The 13,068-nt window shown below is 34.8% G+C and overlaps 1 protein-coding gene across 7 annotated transcripts in view; it reads left to right on the top strand.

Moving 5' to 3' along the window:
* LOC142351205 (essential MCU regulator, mitochondrial-like) overlaps positions 1-11,443 on the top strand; it is a 33,841-nt gene extending 22,398 nt beyond the window's left edge. For 2 of the 7 annotated variants that reach the window (XM_075403328.1, XM_075403330.1), the window contains exons 2-4: positions 7,139-7,574; positions 9,388-9,517; positions 11,286-11,443. In XM_075403328.1, coding sequence (XP_075259443.1) covers positions 7,506-7,574; positions 9,388-9,517; positions 11,286-11,374 — 288 coding nt within the window. In that variant the 5' untranslated portion in view covers positions 7,139-7,505 and the 3' untranslated portion in view covers positions 11,375-11,443. Of the gene's footprint in view, positions 1-6,135; positions 6,408-7,138; positions 7,575-9,387; positions 9,518-11,285 lie in introns of those variants that run through there. The other 5 variants (XM_075403329.1, XM_075403331.1, XM_075403334.1 and 2 more) reach the window with 4 other exon arrangements.
* Positions 11,444-13,068: the final 1,625 nt, after the last annotated feature.

The raw sequence follows: 13,068 nt of genomic DNA on the forward strand, positions 1-13,068 counted from the left end.
TAGTCATGCATTTGGAACTATCGGTGCTGCTGTGTTTTCAAATTTGTTTCTGAGTTATGCTTTCAACTCGTCGTTTACGAGGACCTCCGAGACATTGGCAGCGTCTCTGGTCATATATGAACACGTCACGTGCATCTGGAACAGGTGAACCACAGTGGCTGAGGGTGAGACTCGATCGCCATTGTATTCTGTGACTCCGCAGGTTGTTCTTCGTCCTAAAGAAGGTGCTGACAGAGCCAAATACGTTACAATAAAAGCATTATTTGGGTATTAAAGAGATTAACGGAAGCCAGTTCAAACGGAGAACAGAGAACAGAACTGGAACCTAAAACGAATGAAACTAAAACTAATATTTATAAATTATAATTCATTTCGTCTATAAATTCCTTTATAAATCCTTCATTTATAAATCCTTCATTTATAAATCCTTCATTTATAAATCCTTCATTTATAAATTCATATCTTTTCCCTTTCCTTTTCCTTTCCTTTTTCCACTAGTGATGAGCATGGATTTCCCTCAAAGGATGAGCTCACTAGTGATGAGCATGGATTTAATAAAAGAGATGCGAGTGGATTTAATAAAAGAGTTATAGCGCAAACAATACAAATAGAGCGAGTAGAGCGAAAAAAATTAGGGCAATTATCTCGCCTTAGCAGATTGAATTTGTTCACGCTCAAGTGGTTTGTAATTACGCCTGGCCAGATCAAAATTAGACTGGCGCCACTTATGTGCATCTTACGAGCAGTCTGTTGCAAGTACATGTACATGTAAGATGGGCGAGAAAAAATGTGCATAAAATTTGCATGCATATGACTCATTAGGTTGATTAAACTACAGCCTAACCATGCCCAGAAGTGACATGTACATAGTAATGGTCCTCAAAAATTGCATGATGCAAATTGTACTGATTCAGTACTGAATTTGACTCACAGTTAAGTCCGGGTAGCAACACTCCAGCTTTGAGCGCAAGTTGAATGAGGAAAAGCCCAGGTCTAAAAACTGTTTTCCAGAAGGAAATTTTTCAAGCTTATGCGTCAATTTCCTTACAGCATTTAAGATAACTAATTTTTCTGAATGTTTATTTTTTATTATGATCCCGGAGTTGAGTCACAATTCAGCTGAAAAGGCACAATTCAAGATTTAAAAAACTTATTTCAGTTCCAAAACACTGCATCTCCAGAGCATTGTATTTTTGAGCAATTTTACGTCATTATGCTTATATGGAGGTCATAGAGTTCGCCCGTGCAAAATCTAGTTTGTAGTCAATTACCAAAAACCCATTTAGCCTCACGGTTATGCAAATTAATTTTCCCCAAATTTACGTTCGAATCTTGTATGAAACAAACCTTCCTGGCTGGAGTTCAGCTGAATGTTTTATTTTTCAAGCAGTAAAGTTTTCTCAAAAATCAGGAGTAGCCAGTAAAAATTCTGATATGAACAAAGTACTGGCCATCGAGAAATAACAACAGATTGGCTCTAGACTTATTCAACGCTGATTTCCTCTGCCACCAAACTCTGGAGTGCAATAGTTTGTGAGCAATTCAATTTAAAAGTTTTCCATGTTATTATTATGCACACTAACATATACATCTTGGGTTTAAAAATTGTGTCATTTTATGGGTAATTTTAAATCTGACTTTGTTCTATCAGATCTAATTAATGTATCTGAAATTTATTTTTTTTGTTTTAGAAGTACCTATTTTGTATAGGAACTTTTGAATTTCTGGAACTCATTTCTAATCAAAAATTTAAAAAAAACCGCACTTAATCTGGAAAAAAAAACAAATTAGTAGGTCTTGTCATGGTTTTCAGTTTTTAAGGCATTTTTCTTATGCTCTTTTTTAATTCTCCACAAAATAACCATAGCAAAAATATAATCAAAAAGTTTGGGTTGCAGCAAAGACACTAACCCACATTTCATTAAGGGCTGGTCTTAACTTGACAAAACTAGGAGATAACGGCTAGTTCCTGAAAATAATAGTAAAAAATGAGCAATTATTTTTTCTTGAGAGAAAAATTTAACAATGTTAAAAAAATACAACATCGCAACCAACAAGCCGTTTTGCGACGGATAATTATTTTAATTCCTGATTTCTCGAAAACGTACTACCAACAAACGGTTTATAAAATTATAGCCCAGATTTCTAACATATTGCAAAAATTGATATAGAAAATATAGAAATGGTCACGAAGAATCAAACTACCTTGAATGCTTCAGTTATGTATCTACGGTAGACATCACACACACCACACTCACACTACACACACACTACACTTACACCACACTCTCCACACACACCACACACACTAAAGACATCCCATACACCACACCCACATCACACACACAATTTACACACCACACACATACCACAAACCACACACACACCGCACACGCACACACTACAGACATCTCACACACCACACTCACACTACACACACACTACACTTACACCACACTCTCCACACACACACACGCACACACGCATCCACCCACACACACACAATTACACAAACACACACATGCACGGACACTCACACAAACTCGCACGCACGCAAAAACACACACGCACGCACACACACACACGCACACACACACCTATTCACTTATGTAATAAAACTGCTATTTGTTTATTTACGGGGTTGGGGCAGATCATGAGACCTACCTTTTGTTTTCCACGTAAAAAAGCGTTAGTATAATTGGTTTTTCCTTACGCTTGGTTTCAGAAAGTGAAAATCCAAGAAAACGAACATACCGAAATTTTCTTACGTCTTAAACCGAACGTACCAAATCTAAGATACCGAACATACGAAAGTTTTTTTTAACGTTTTTTTTTTGACAGATCACGATCTTAGTAATTGGAGATTCAAATCTACGCGATGCCAAACCATATCTCGAACAAGACGAGCGGTTGCAACAATTCCGGTAAAGTTGCTTAATTTCTGGGATGAAAAATGTTTTTTAGCTGAAAAGTATTGTTTTTTCTAGCCCTTTCTATGACGGAGAAGGTGGTCGCCGTTGCGAGCATTTAATGTCCCTCGCAAAAAAAGCCAGAACATATAGTCATGTCTTGGTTATTGTTGGGGACAATGATGCCAAAACGAAATCAATCCACTATATTTGCAATAAATACAAGGAATTTCGAGATGCCATATGGCCAACCGAGGTTATGTTTGCCGTTCATATGCGCCGAAAAGATTTGCCAGCAGAATTGGTTTCGAAAAATAATATGTTCTTACGAAACAAACTAGGTCATCAGCTAAAGGGAACTCGTATCATTAAAAGGGAAGATTTTTGGGACTGTCACTTTGATAGATTTGGAGAGGGCTATCGCCATTTTGCGGCGTTGATACTTTCTGTTCTCAAAGATTTTTGTGCTACTGAATGACCATAATATTCCATGTGACTTCATAATATTCATGTGACTTCATAAAATTCCATAATATTCATGTGACTTCATAATATTCCATAATATTCACGTGACTGACGTGACTGATCAATTTACATTTCCATTTACGTTGTTTTAATCTAACAGTTTATAAAACTTCAGTTTATAACAGTTTATAACATTTCCATTTAACACTTTATAACATTTGCGAGTTCATAGGAACATTTCTGAGTTCAATCCCCGCCCCCGCTGTTGCCCCTCCCCCCTCGCTGTTGCCCCCCCCCCACTGTTGCCCCCCCCCCACTGTTGCCGACGTTATTCGGTTGTGTTTACACTTATGGTCATGCATTTGGAACTATCGGTGCTGCTGTGTTTTCAAATTTGTTTCTGAGTTATGCTTTCAACTCGTCGTTTACGAGGACCTCCGAGACATTGGCAGCGTCTCTGTTCATTTATGAACACGTCACGTGCATCTGGAACAGGTGAGCCACAGTGGCTGAGGGTGAGACTCGATCGCCATTGTATTCTGTGACTCCGCAGGTTGTTCTTCGTCCTAAAGAAGGTGCTGACAGAGCCAAATACGTTACAATAAAAGCATTATTTGGTTATTAAAGAGATTAACGGAAGCCAGTTCAAACGGAGAACAGAGAACAGAACTGGAACCTAAAACGAATGAAACTAAAACTAATATTTATAAATTATAATTCATTTCGTCTATAAATTCCTTTATAAATCCTTCATTTATAAATCCTTCATTTATAAATCCTTCATTTATAAATTCATATCTTTTCCCTTTCCTTTTCCTTTCCTTTTTCCACTAGTGATGAGCATGGATTTCCCCCAAAGGATGAGCTCACTAGTGATGAGCATGGATTTAATAAAAGAGATGCGAGTGGATTTAATAAAAGAGTTATAGCGCGAACAATACAAATAGAGCGAGTAGAGCGAGAAAAATTAGGGCAATTATCTCGCCTTAGCAGATTGAATTTGTTCACGCTCAAGTGGTTTGTAATTACGCCTGGCCAGATCAAAATTAGACTGGCGCCACTTATGTGCATCTTACGAGCAGTCTGTTGCAAGTACATGTACATGTAAGATAGGCGAGAAAGAATGTGCATAAAATTTGCATGCATATGACTCATTAGGTTGATTAAACTACAGCCTAACCATGCCCAGAAGTGACATGTACATAGTAATGGTCCTCAAAAATTGCATGATGCAAATTGTACTGATTCAGTACTGAATTTGACTCACAGTTAAGTCCGGGTAGCAACACTCCAGCTTTGAGCGCAAGTTGAATGAGGAAAAGCCCAGGTCTAAAAACTGTTTTCCAGAAGGAAATTTTTCAAGCTTATGCGTCAATTTCCTTACAGCATTTAAGATAACTAATTTTTCTGAATGTTTATTTTTTATTATGATCCCGGAGTTGAGTCACAATTCAGCTGAAAAGGCACAATTCAAGATTTAAAAAACTTATTTCAGTTCCAAAACACTGCATCTCCAGAGCATTGTATTTTTGAGCAATTTTACGTCATTATGCTTATATGGAGGTCATAGAGTTCGCCCGTGCAAAATCTAGTTTGTAGTCAATTACCAAAAAGCCATTTAGCCTCACGGTTATGCAAATTAATTTTCCCCAAATTTACGTTCGAATCTTGTATGAAACAAACCTTCCTGACTGGAGTTCAGCTGAACGTTTTATTTTTCAAGCAGTAAAGTTTTCTCAAAAATCAGGAGTAGCCAGTAAAAATTCTGATATGAACAATGTACTGGCCATCGAGAAATAACAACAGATTGGCTCTAGACTTATTCAACGCTGATTTCCTCTGCCACCAAACTCTGGAGTGCAATAGTTTGTGAGCAATTCAATTTAAAAGTTTTCCATGTTATTATTATGCACACTTACATATACATCTTGGGTTTAAAAATTGTGTCATTTTATGGGTAATTTTAAATCTGACTTTGTTCTATCAGATCTAATTAATGTATCTGAAATTTATTTTTTTTGTTTTAGAAGTACCTATTTTGTATAGGAACTTTTGAATTTCTGGAACTCATTTCTAATCAAAAATTTAAAAAAAACCGCACTTAATCTGGAAAAAAAAACAAATTAGTAGGTCTTGTCATGGTTTTCAGTTTTTAAGGCATTTTTCTTATGCTCTTTTTTAATTCTCCACAAAATATCCATAGCAAAAATATAATCAAAAAGTTTGGGTTGCAGCAAAGACACTAACCCACATTTCATTAAGGGCTGGTCTTAACTTGACAAAACTAGGAGATAACGGCTAGTTCCTGAAAATAATAGTAAAAAATGAGCAATTATTTTTTCTTGAGAGAAAAATTTAACAATGTTAAAAAAATACAACATCGCAACCAACAAGCCGTTTTGCGACGGATAATTATTTTAATTCCTGATTTCTCGAAAACGTACTACCAACAAACGGTTTATAAAATTATAGCCCAGATTTCTAACATATTGCAAAAATTGATATAGAAAATATCGAAATGGTGACGAAGAATCAAACTACCTTGAATGCTTCAGTTATGTATCTACGGTAGCTAATACAAAATTGTATGACGCTTAGTGACCACTTCATCAGAAGTAGACACTCTAACCTTTAGTATATATGCTATATTATGCATAGTAAAACTGCAACTGTATTATTCATCTCTGACCATTTTAGGCTTTGCTTTGTATTGTACTCTTCTTAACCATACATTACCAGATGTTATATAATAAACAGTAAACATCTACAATGCTAGCATCTCTGTTTGTTCAAAACATATGGTATACAAAGAGACTTTCTTGTATTGAAATTTTTGAGCATTTTATAGTCTGAGAACTGGCTTAGAGGTTATTTTTCTAATTTTCTAATTCATTATTTGGAAAACAAATTGTATCCCCAACTTTAACGTCAGGTCATAACTAAACGGTTATAATATATGGCAGACATGGTTACCTGGTAACGAGAGTGCCGGCAGAGAACGTAGATGCTTTTTTTCATATATATTTTTTGGAGGTAGGGGCTGTGAAAAGGGACGGCGAGGGAGGGGGGTGGTTCAATGGAATGTATTTATTATTTTGAGGAAATAAATTTACAACTTTTACTATAGTCTACTATGTACAATTTTTCTTTTTTTAAACTATACATGTAAAAATGATTGAGTTTTAGATCTAATTTAAAGGTATAAAAATTTACACCATGAAAAATGACCAACTGCATTTGAACTTCTATTAACTCTCGCTTTTTAAAACCACACGGAAAGCGCGAATATTAGCATATATGCATATCGACCACACTTTTGATCTTATATACGTTCGGCTCAATTCTATTTGCGCAGTCTATAAGAAGAATAAAGTAATCTATTTTTGAAAAGCTTAAAGAAAAAGAAAAAAACGCTTTCTTTCTGAGCTCGACCACGCGTATAAGCGTTATCAAGCCATTTTAAAAAGCTTACAAGAGTTCATCAATATTTTGTTTTATATGTGCACCTATATTTACGACAATAAATTGTTGACAAGAGGAAATATTCAGCTATAATTGACGAATTATTTCAAATTGATTTTATTTAAAGCCGTTCTGAATTTCATCTGACTTTTATCTTTGTGAAAAAAAGCGTGGAAAAAATTTTGAAATCAAAAATTGCGCCTAATTTACGGCATAGCGTGGCGGTTTTAAAAAGCACGAAAAATTTACCTTCCTTGGAAAAACAATTTCCCTAGAAGTGGTAAATTTGTTTATTCTGCTAGCTATAACTCGATTATAAATCAGCGGAAGCCTTCACAGCTAATTTACTCCTTTGTTTATACATACCGTATCAAAACAAATAGGGTTGCTTGTCACTTTTATTGACGATACCAAAACAACAAAAAGCTTAGTTGAAATACGTGTTACGAGACAAAAAAAAGCTGAGCGCTGCCATAGGCCAACTGCATTTCCTACATTACTTCTTAATTTTATTCGAACCCCTCCCCCCGCCACCACCACCACTTTAACGTATAAATTTTGCTTCCAGCATTGTAGCTTTTGCTTCCATTATTTATTCACTCCTCCAGTTAACCCAGTTACCTCTGATGTAAATTAGGTCCATTCTCTGTACAAATTGATTACCCAAAAATGCGACAACCTTCAAGAAGATTATTCACCCAGTTATCTCACAGAAGTTGCCTGCTGACGTCACAACAGGTAAAAACATCTTCATTTTAATCAAAAACTGCTGCAGCTTAATGCGTCATGTATTCCAATAGATTTTTCCATAACACACTGGGGGATTGAAAGTGTTATTTCTGTCAGAACTGTTGATAAAACATTTCCATTTGAATGAAAATGAATTGGTTCTAAAGCAGACCCGTTGTAGGTTCTCTCTATTGCCTTAAAGTTTATAGATAAATGGCTACTTATTTTTGCGCGATGTAGATTTACCTAACTCTGTGTGACTAACTCACTCAGGAAAACACTGAAGGAAAACTTCAACTATTACTGCAAAGTTAAAGAGTACTGCCGGAGTCAACGATCTACACATATTAGTGAAAATCATTGGATTACCTAAAGTGTTCAAGCAGGCGATATACAAAAAAAAAAGAATAGAGTCTTCTCAGTCTGTGATTGGCGGACAATTCACAGAAAAGATTTCTGTCTCCTGCAGTTTTCAAATCTAATGACATATTATGGCACACATAAAAAATCTTGTTTAGATTTGTCAGGCGATCAATAGACTTCAGAAGTCTAGTCAATTGATGCATTGAAAATTTTCTGTATTTTTAAAGACTCTACACTCAAAACTATTGTTTCGTTCGGTTTGTTCAAAAAGAAACCTCTAGTTAAAAGATAGTATCGTCGAATAAAAAAACAACATACCTCATCACATTTTTCAAAAAAGTTACTAGCCTCCCGTTTTGCTATCTTACTTTAAAAGCAAAGTAACGGATTAAGTGAATATATATTCTGCCTACACTGGACACTTGTTCCATGGGCACTGATGTAGAGATATGTTCGCACTACAATGACAATAATGATAGAAAAAATTTCTTAAATTAGGAAAAAGTAATAATATTATATAACTACCGGAAGCTAAAAATAACCACCAAATGTGAACTATATTGGATAGACTTCTGTTTACAGCTATCCCTTGTTACATTTAATTTATATAATCACACTCTTTTTCATTTTTACAAAATCTTCGTGTAATGCTATTACAAATATATTACATAAAATTTATTTTTTTTTTGCGAGGTTTAATGGTACCTAGAAAAACTGTTCTTCCTCTCTTTTTTTCATTTTGAATCATTTTCATCAAGATAAACTGAATGAGACACTTGAGAACGGGCCATCGACCCAAAAGTGTTCAACCACAGTCCAAAATATGATTGTATTTGTAAAGGTAATTGTGAAGATTTTTATTGACTGATGGAAACAATTGATTATTATTATTATATCTGTCTTCGGATGTTAAATTTTTCAACGAATCAGTTGTTTAAACGCTAACGTTAAAAACTCAGATTTTTTATTTTAATTTGGAGCTAGCTCTAAGTGAAAAAAGTAGTAAAAAATTTTAAGACAGCGACGCTTTATGTCCGTCAGACAAAATGCCTTGCTAATTCTTAAAATCTAGCAATATCATAGCGATTGATATTAGCAAATTTTGGCAAACAGGTTCATGTTTTTTTTATCAGATAAGAATTCTAAGTTTTTAACGCAAGATCTTCCAAAATTGTTGAAACTTTCGAGGATCAGATTATTTTGACGTTGAAACCTATTCCATATTAAATATGAAACATGATAAATTAGTAACAATGTCGCAATGTATAAAATATGTCCTGAACAATTGAAATACTCTTTGTTTGATTTCCAGTTCGAAATTATCAGAGTTTAATTAATAAAGATGTAAACTGAATTGAGTGAAATTTTGTACAAGCGCTGAGTGTAAGGAAATTTCCAAGAATCAGTAGTCTCCAAAATCCAAGCGGTGTTCTCAACAATAATTGCGTTGTTGTTTTAGAATTCGTTTCAACTAGTGCGAAGGCGGTGTTACCATGAGGGGAATCTTAGGACAAACGTGAATGGAGGAATTGCGACTCAACCTTATCAGAATTTAAGTGCTATTGTGCCAGAGGCCGTCGTGTTTCCAGGTAAGATGTGTATTCTTTTGGGTCATTCCATTTTAGCTCCATTTTGGGTTTTTCCATGACGGGGCGGGCTACAACTTAGTGTGCGCTGTAATGAGAAAGACCATGTTTTGTATGATTCTAATAGCACTTTAAGGCAGTAGTCTCACTATAGTGTCACTTTATTCTTAGAACTGTTTCCTTTTTTCAGTCATCCAAGTTTTGTTTTCACTTAGTATGTAAATGGGACCCAGTTATGTTTCGCATAGCCTAATAAGAGGGTTAGCAAGTGGAGCAACATGTTAAGGGGTATCAAATTCATTTTAATGCAAATGGGCAAGTTGTTGGTTGCTCAGAACAGTTGAAATCATTTAAAAAAGTCCCAATTTCTGGCGAACTGCAAAACTTGGTAGAAAATTTCATCAAAAGAATTTTTTTCAACAAAAAAACAGCTGAAGAATCGAATTTCAAACCTGATAGTGTATAGCCTCCTACTTGCATATAAAACTTTTTTAAACAGCCATATCTGTTGGTTTTGGTAAGTTCAGGTAAGTCAAAGCTACCTGAGCGTTTCAGGTAAGTTAAGATGTTTTTTTCAGGTAAATTTACCTGAACTTTTTTTAGCGTGTAAGCATTGCACTGGTTTCGATTCACTTACATTGGTGCATCAGTTGAGTTAATCATTGGTGTAATAGTTGCATCAATATTATCAGCTTTTAGATAACCCATGTTGACTATCGTACAAATTCTTGGTAACCATGGAAGGACATGTATGATTCCTAGAACACAAACAATTTTGTATATGAATTGCATGATTTCCCAGTAGTCACACAAAATTACAGTAGTTATATGATTTTCTGATTATCAAGCAAGAATCATAAAATAAAATTTGGTAGTCAGAGCTGTATATTTCCAACTTTGAGTCTTTTCTATCAATTAACGAAACTCATATATGAAACATAAAACTTTGATTGTTTGAATGTTAATAGTATACTAATATCTTTATCGGGTGTAGAAGCACAGGACTTTACGCTGTATATAATTAAGCGGTAATGTAATCTCATATGGTTGGTTCTAATAGTTTCATATCAACTCCCATGGGCCGCTGAAGACCCTAGTCTATTACCGACGGCTATCTTGCAAGATCTTGCAAGAATCTTGCAAGATCTTGCAAGATTCTTGCAAGATCTTGCAAGATAGCCGTCGGATATGCAAGAATCTTGCAAGATAAGCGTCGATCTTGTAAGATTCTTGCAAGATAGGCGTCGAATTCTTGCAAGATTCTTGCAAGATAAGCGTCGAAGTGACGTCTGCGAACCCTTTTCGCCAACCCTTTTCTCCCTTCGACGTCTGAACTCATAAGAGAAAATGATCTTTGAGTTAATGGAACTTTAAAATTTCACTTTTTTTGAACATTTTTTGACGTCTATCTTGCAAGATCTTGCAAGTTTCTTGCAAGATAGGCGTCCGGATCTTGCATCTTGCAAGATAAGCGTCATTTGCAAGAATTTTGCAAGATCTTGCAAGATAAGCGTCATTTGCAAGAATCTTGCAAGATCTTGCAAGATAAGCGTCGGAGTTCGACTAGGGGAGTAGCTATGGCACGTGAGGCATGGCCGAATGATTATAATAATAGTTTCATGAACACGAACTAAATGGGATTAAAATCGGGAGGAAGTAATTGAGGGTTTTGCAGTATTCAGCGAGAAATGATAGGGGTTAAACAAATAGGGTTGAAAAAGCGGGACGCCATGTGACCTAAAAGTCATCATCGTTTTTTTGTATGTTTCAGGAATGATTCTGGCGGGTGCATGGGTTGCTAAGCAGATTGCATCATTTCTAGAAGAAAGTGACATATTTGTTTACGAGGATGATGATTAAACAGAACACAAACTTTCTATCATAATTATGTGACGCTTTAGAAAAATAATATTAAAAATTTCGTGATAAGTTTTATTCTCACTGGTTTCATTAGCTCCATTTTTCTTCAAACCGCAAACTAGGTTTAATATATGGTCAACAAGCGTTGACAGTCAGCAAAAACGTAGCTGAAATGTTTGTGGTGCGAGAGCTGAGAAGCGCTGAACAAAAACGCTGCGATTATTTAAAGCAATTTTTGCAGAAAATTTTGGCCAAATTCGTTGTTTTCGTCTCAAATTTCGACAAAAATGAAACACTTTGACGACTGTTCTAGATCAGGTCAGCTTTTCAGAAAGGTTTTTAACTCATAATGCCACAATTTTTTCAGCGCTGACTCAAAAGTCTTGTTCTAATTCTTTGAGCCCTTTTGCTTCCCGTTAAAACGCGTACTGTTTGTAAATGAACTTGGTGCTCAGATAATTGATCTCCTTGCATGTTCATACGCAAGCAGAATCATGAATTTGATTTTTGAACCTTGTAGCTTAAACTTTTAAAGCAATCACTTTCATTAGAAAACTGTTCGAGAAAAAGAGAAAAAAGCTCAAAACACTCATGAGCAATGAGCTGGTGAAAAACATTATTTGAAATTAACCAAAATTTGCCGTAAAAAAAAACGTAAAAATATTGTAAACAAAGAAGCTCGGTAATATGCGATTGCACATAAGGTTCCGACCCCGCTCATCCACAATTTTGGAATAATTGTCTACCAAATGAACAGATGAACAGATAGAAAACCCCAAAAATTCAAGTATTTTTCAAAAAAAAATTGGTGTATGAACGAAAAGATAGACTCTAAAGCAAATAATTTAGTGGAGTAAACAAAGATGCATTAGATTGATAAGATATGCAAATATTAAGGAAGTGAGTTGAGACGAACAGCAAAATCAAAGAACAACAACAAATATTAATAACATCCAAAAATTTATGTCCGTTTTAAAATCAAAACTAAATAACAAAATCAAAATAGCGTCAGATAAAACTGAAACTAAAAACAATAACTTGTAATTCACCACCAAAGATATGGTACCAGTCCATAATAAAGCTTCATAACAATTAGACGATAAAGAAGAAAAACAGTAAATTTGAAAAATTTGCTAATTTTTTTTAAAAAAACAATTAATTTCAAAGTAATGAAAACCATTGAAAATGAACTAAAGTATCCCATAGGTGTCCCATTACCAGTATTTCTAAGGATGGCAATTAAGAACTGTCGGTACTCATTATTTATGCGGTTACAAAAAAAACAAATAGACAAAAAGAACAAATCAGTTAATTTTTGCCAGAAGACGTTCTCGAAGCGGTAAGCCCAGACTTTGGCCCTAAAAACAGGTTGGATTGCACCTTCTCGGAATACCGATAATATATTATATTATTTCTCTTTAATGAAACCAGTTCAAAAGTAGACAGAAAAGAAAAAAGGTAAAATTAGGTAAAACTTGTTTTTTTTCGAAAAAAAATTTCATTCTAAAGACATGAAAGCCATTAATTACAAATTGAAATAATAAATAGGTTCGCATACTCTTCCAAAAGGAGCCTCTAAGACCTGCAATTATCCGTTGTATGTCTTACGTCTATGAAAAGAACGTAAAAAAATTAAAAAATCAAAAATTAATTTTCTTTTTTTTTTGGTGAAAAACCCTTTTTGAAGCCAGTAA

The sequence above is a fragment of the Convolutriloba macropyga genome, chromosome 12 (genome assembly GCF_964194025.1).
Source record: "Convolutriloba macropyga chromosome 12, txConMacr16.3, whole genome shotgun sequence".
In the NCBI taxonomy this organism is placed as follows: Eukaryota; Metazoa; Xenacoelomorpha; order Acoela; family Convolutidae; genus Convolutriloba; species Convolutriloba macropyga.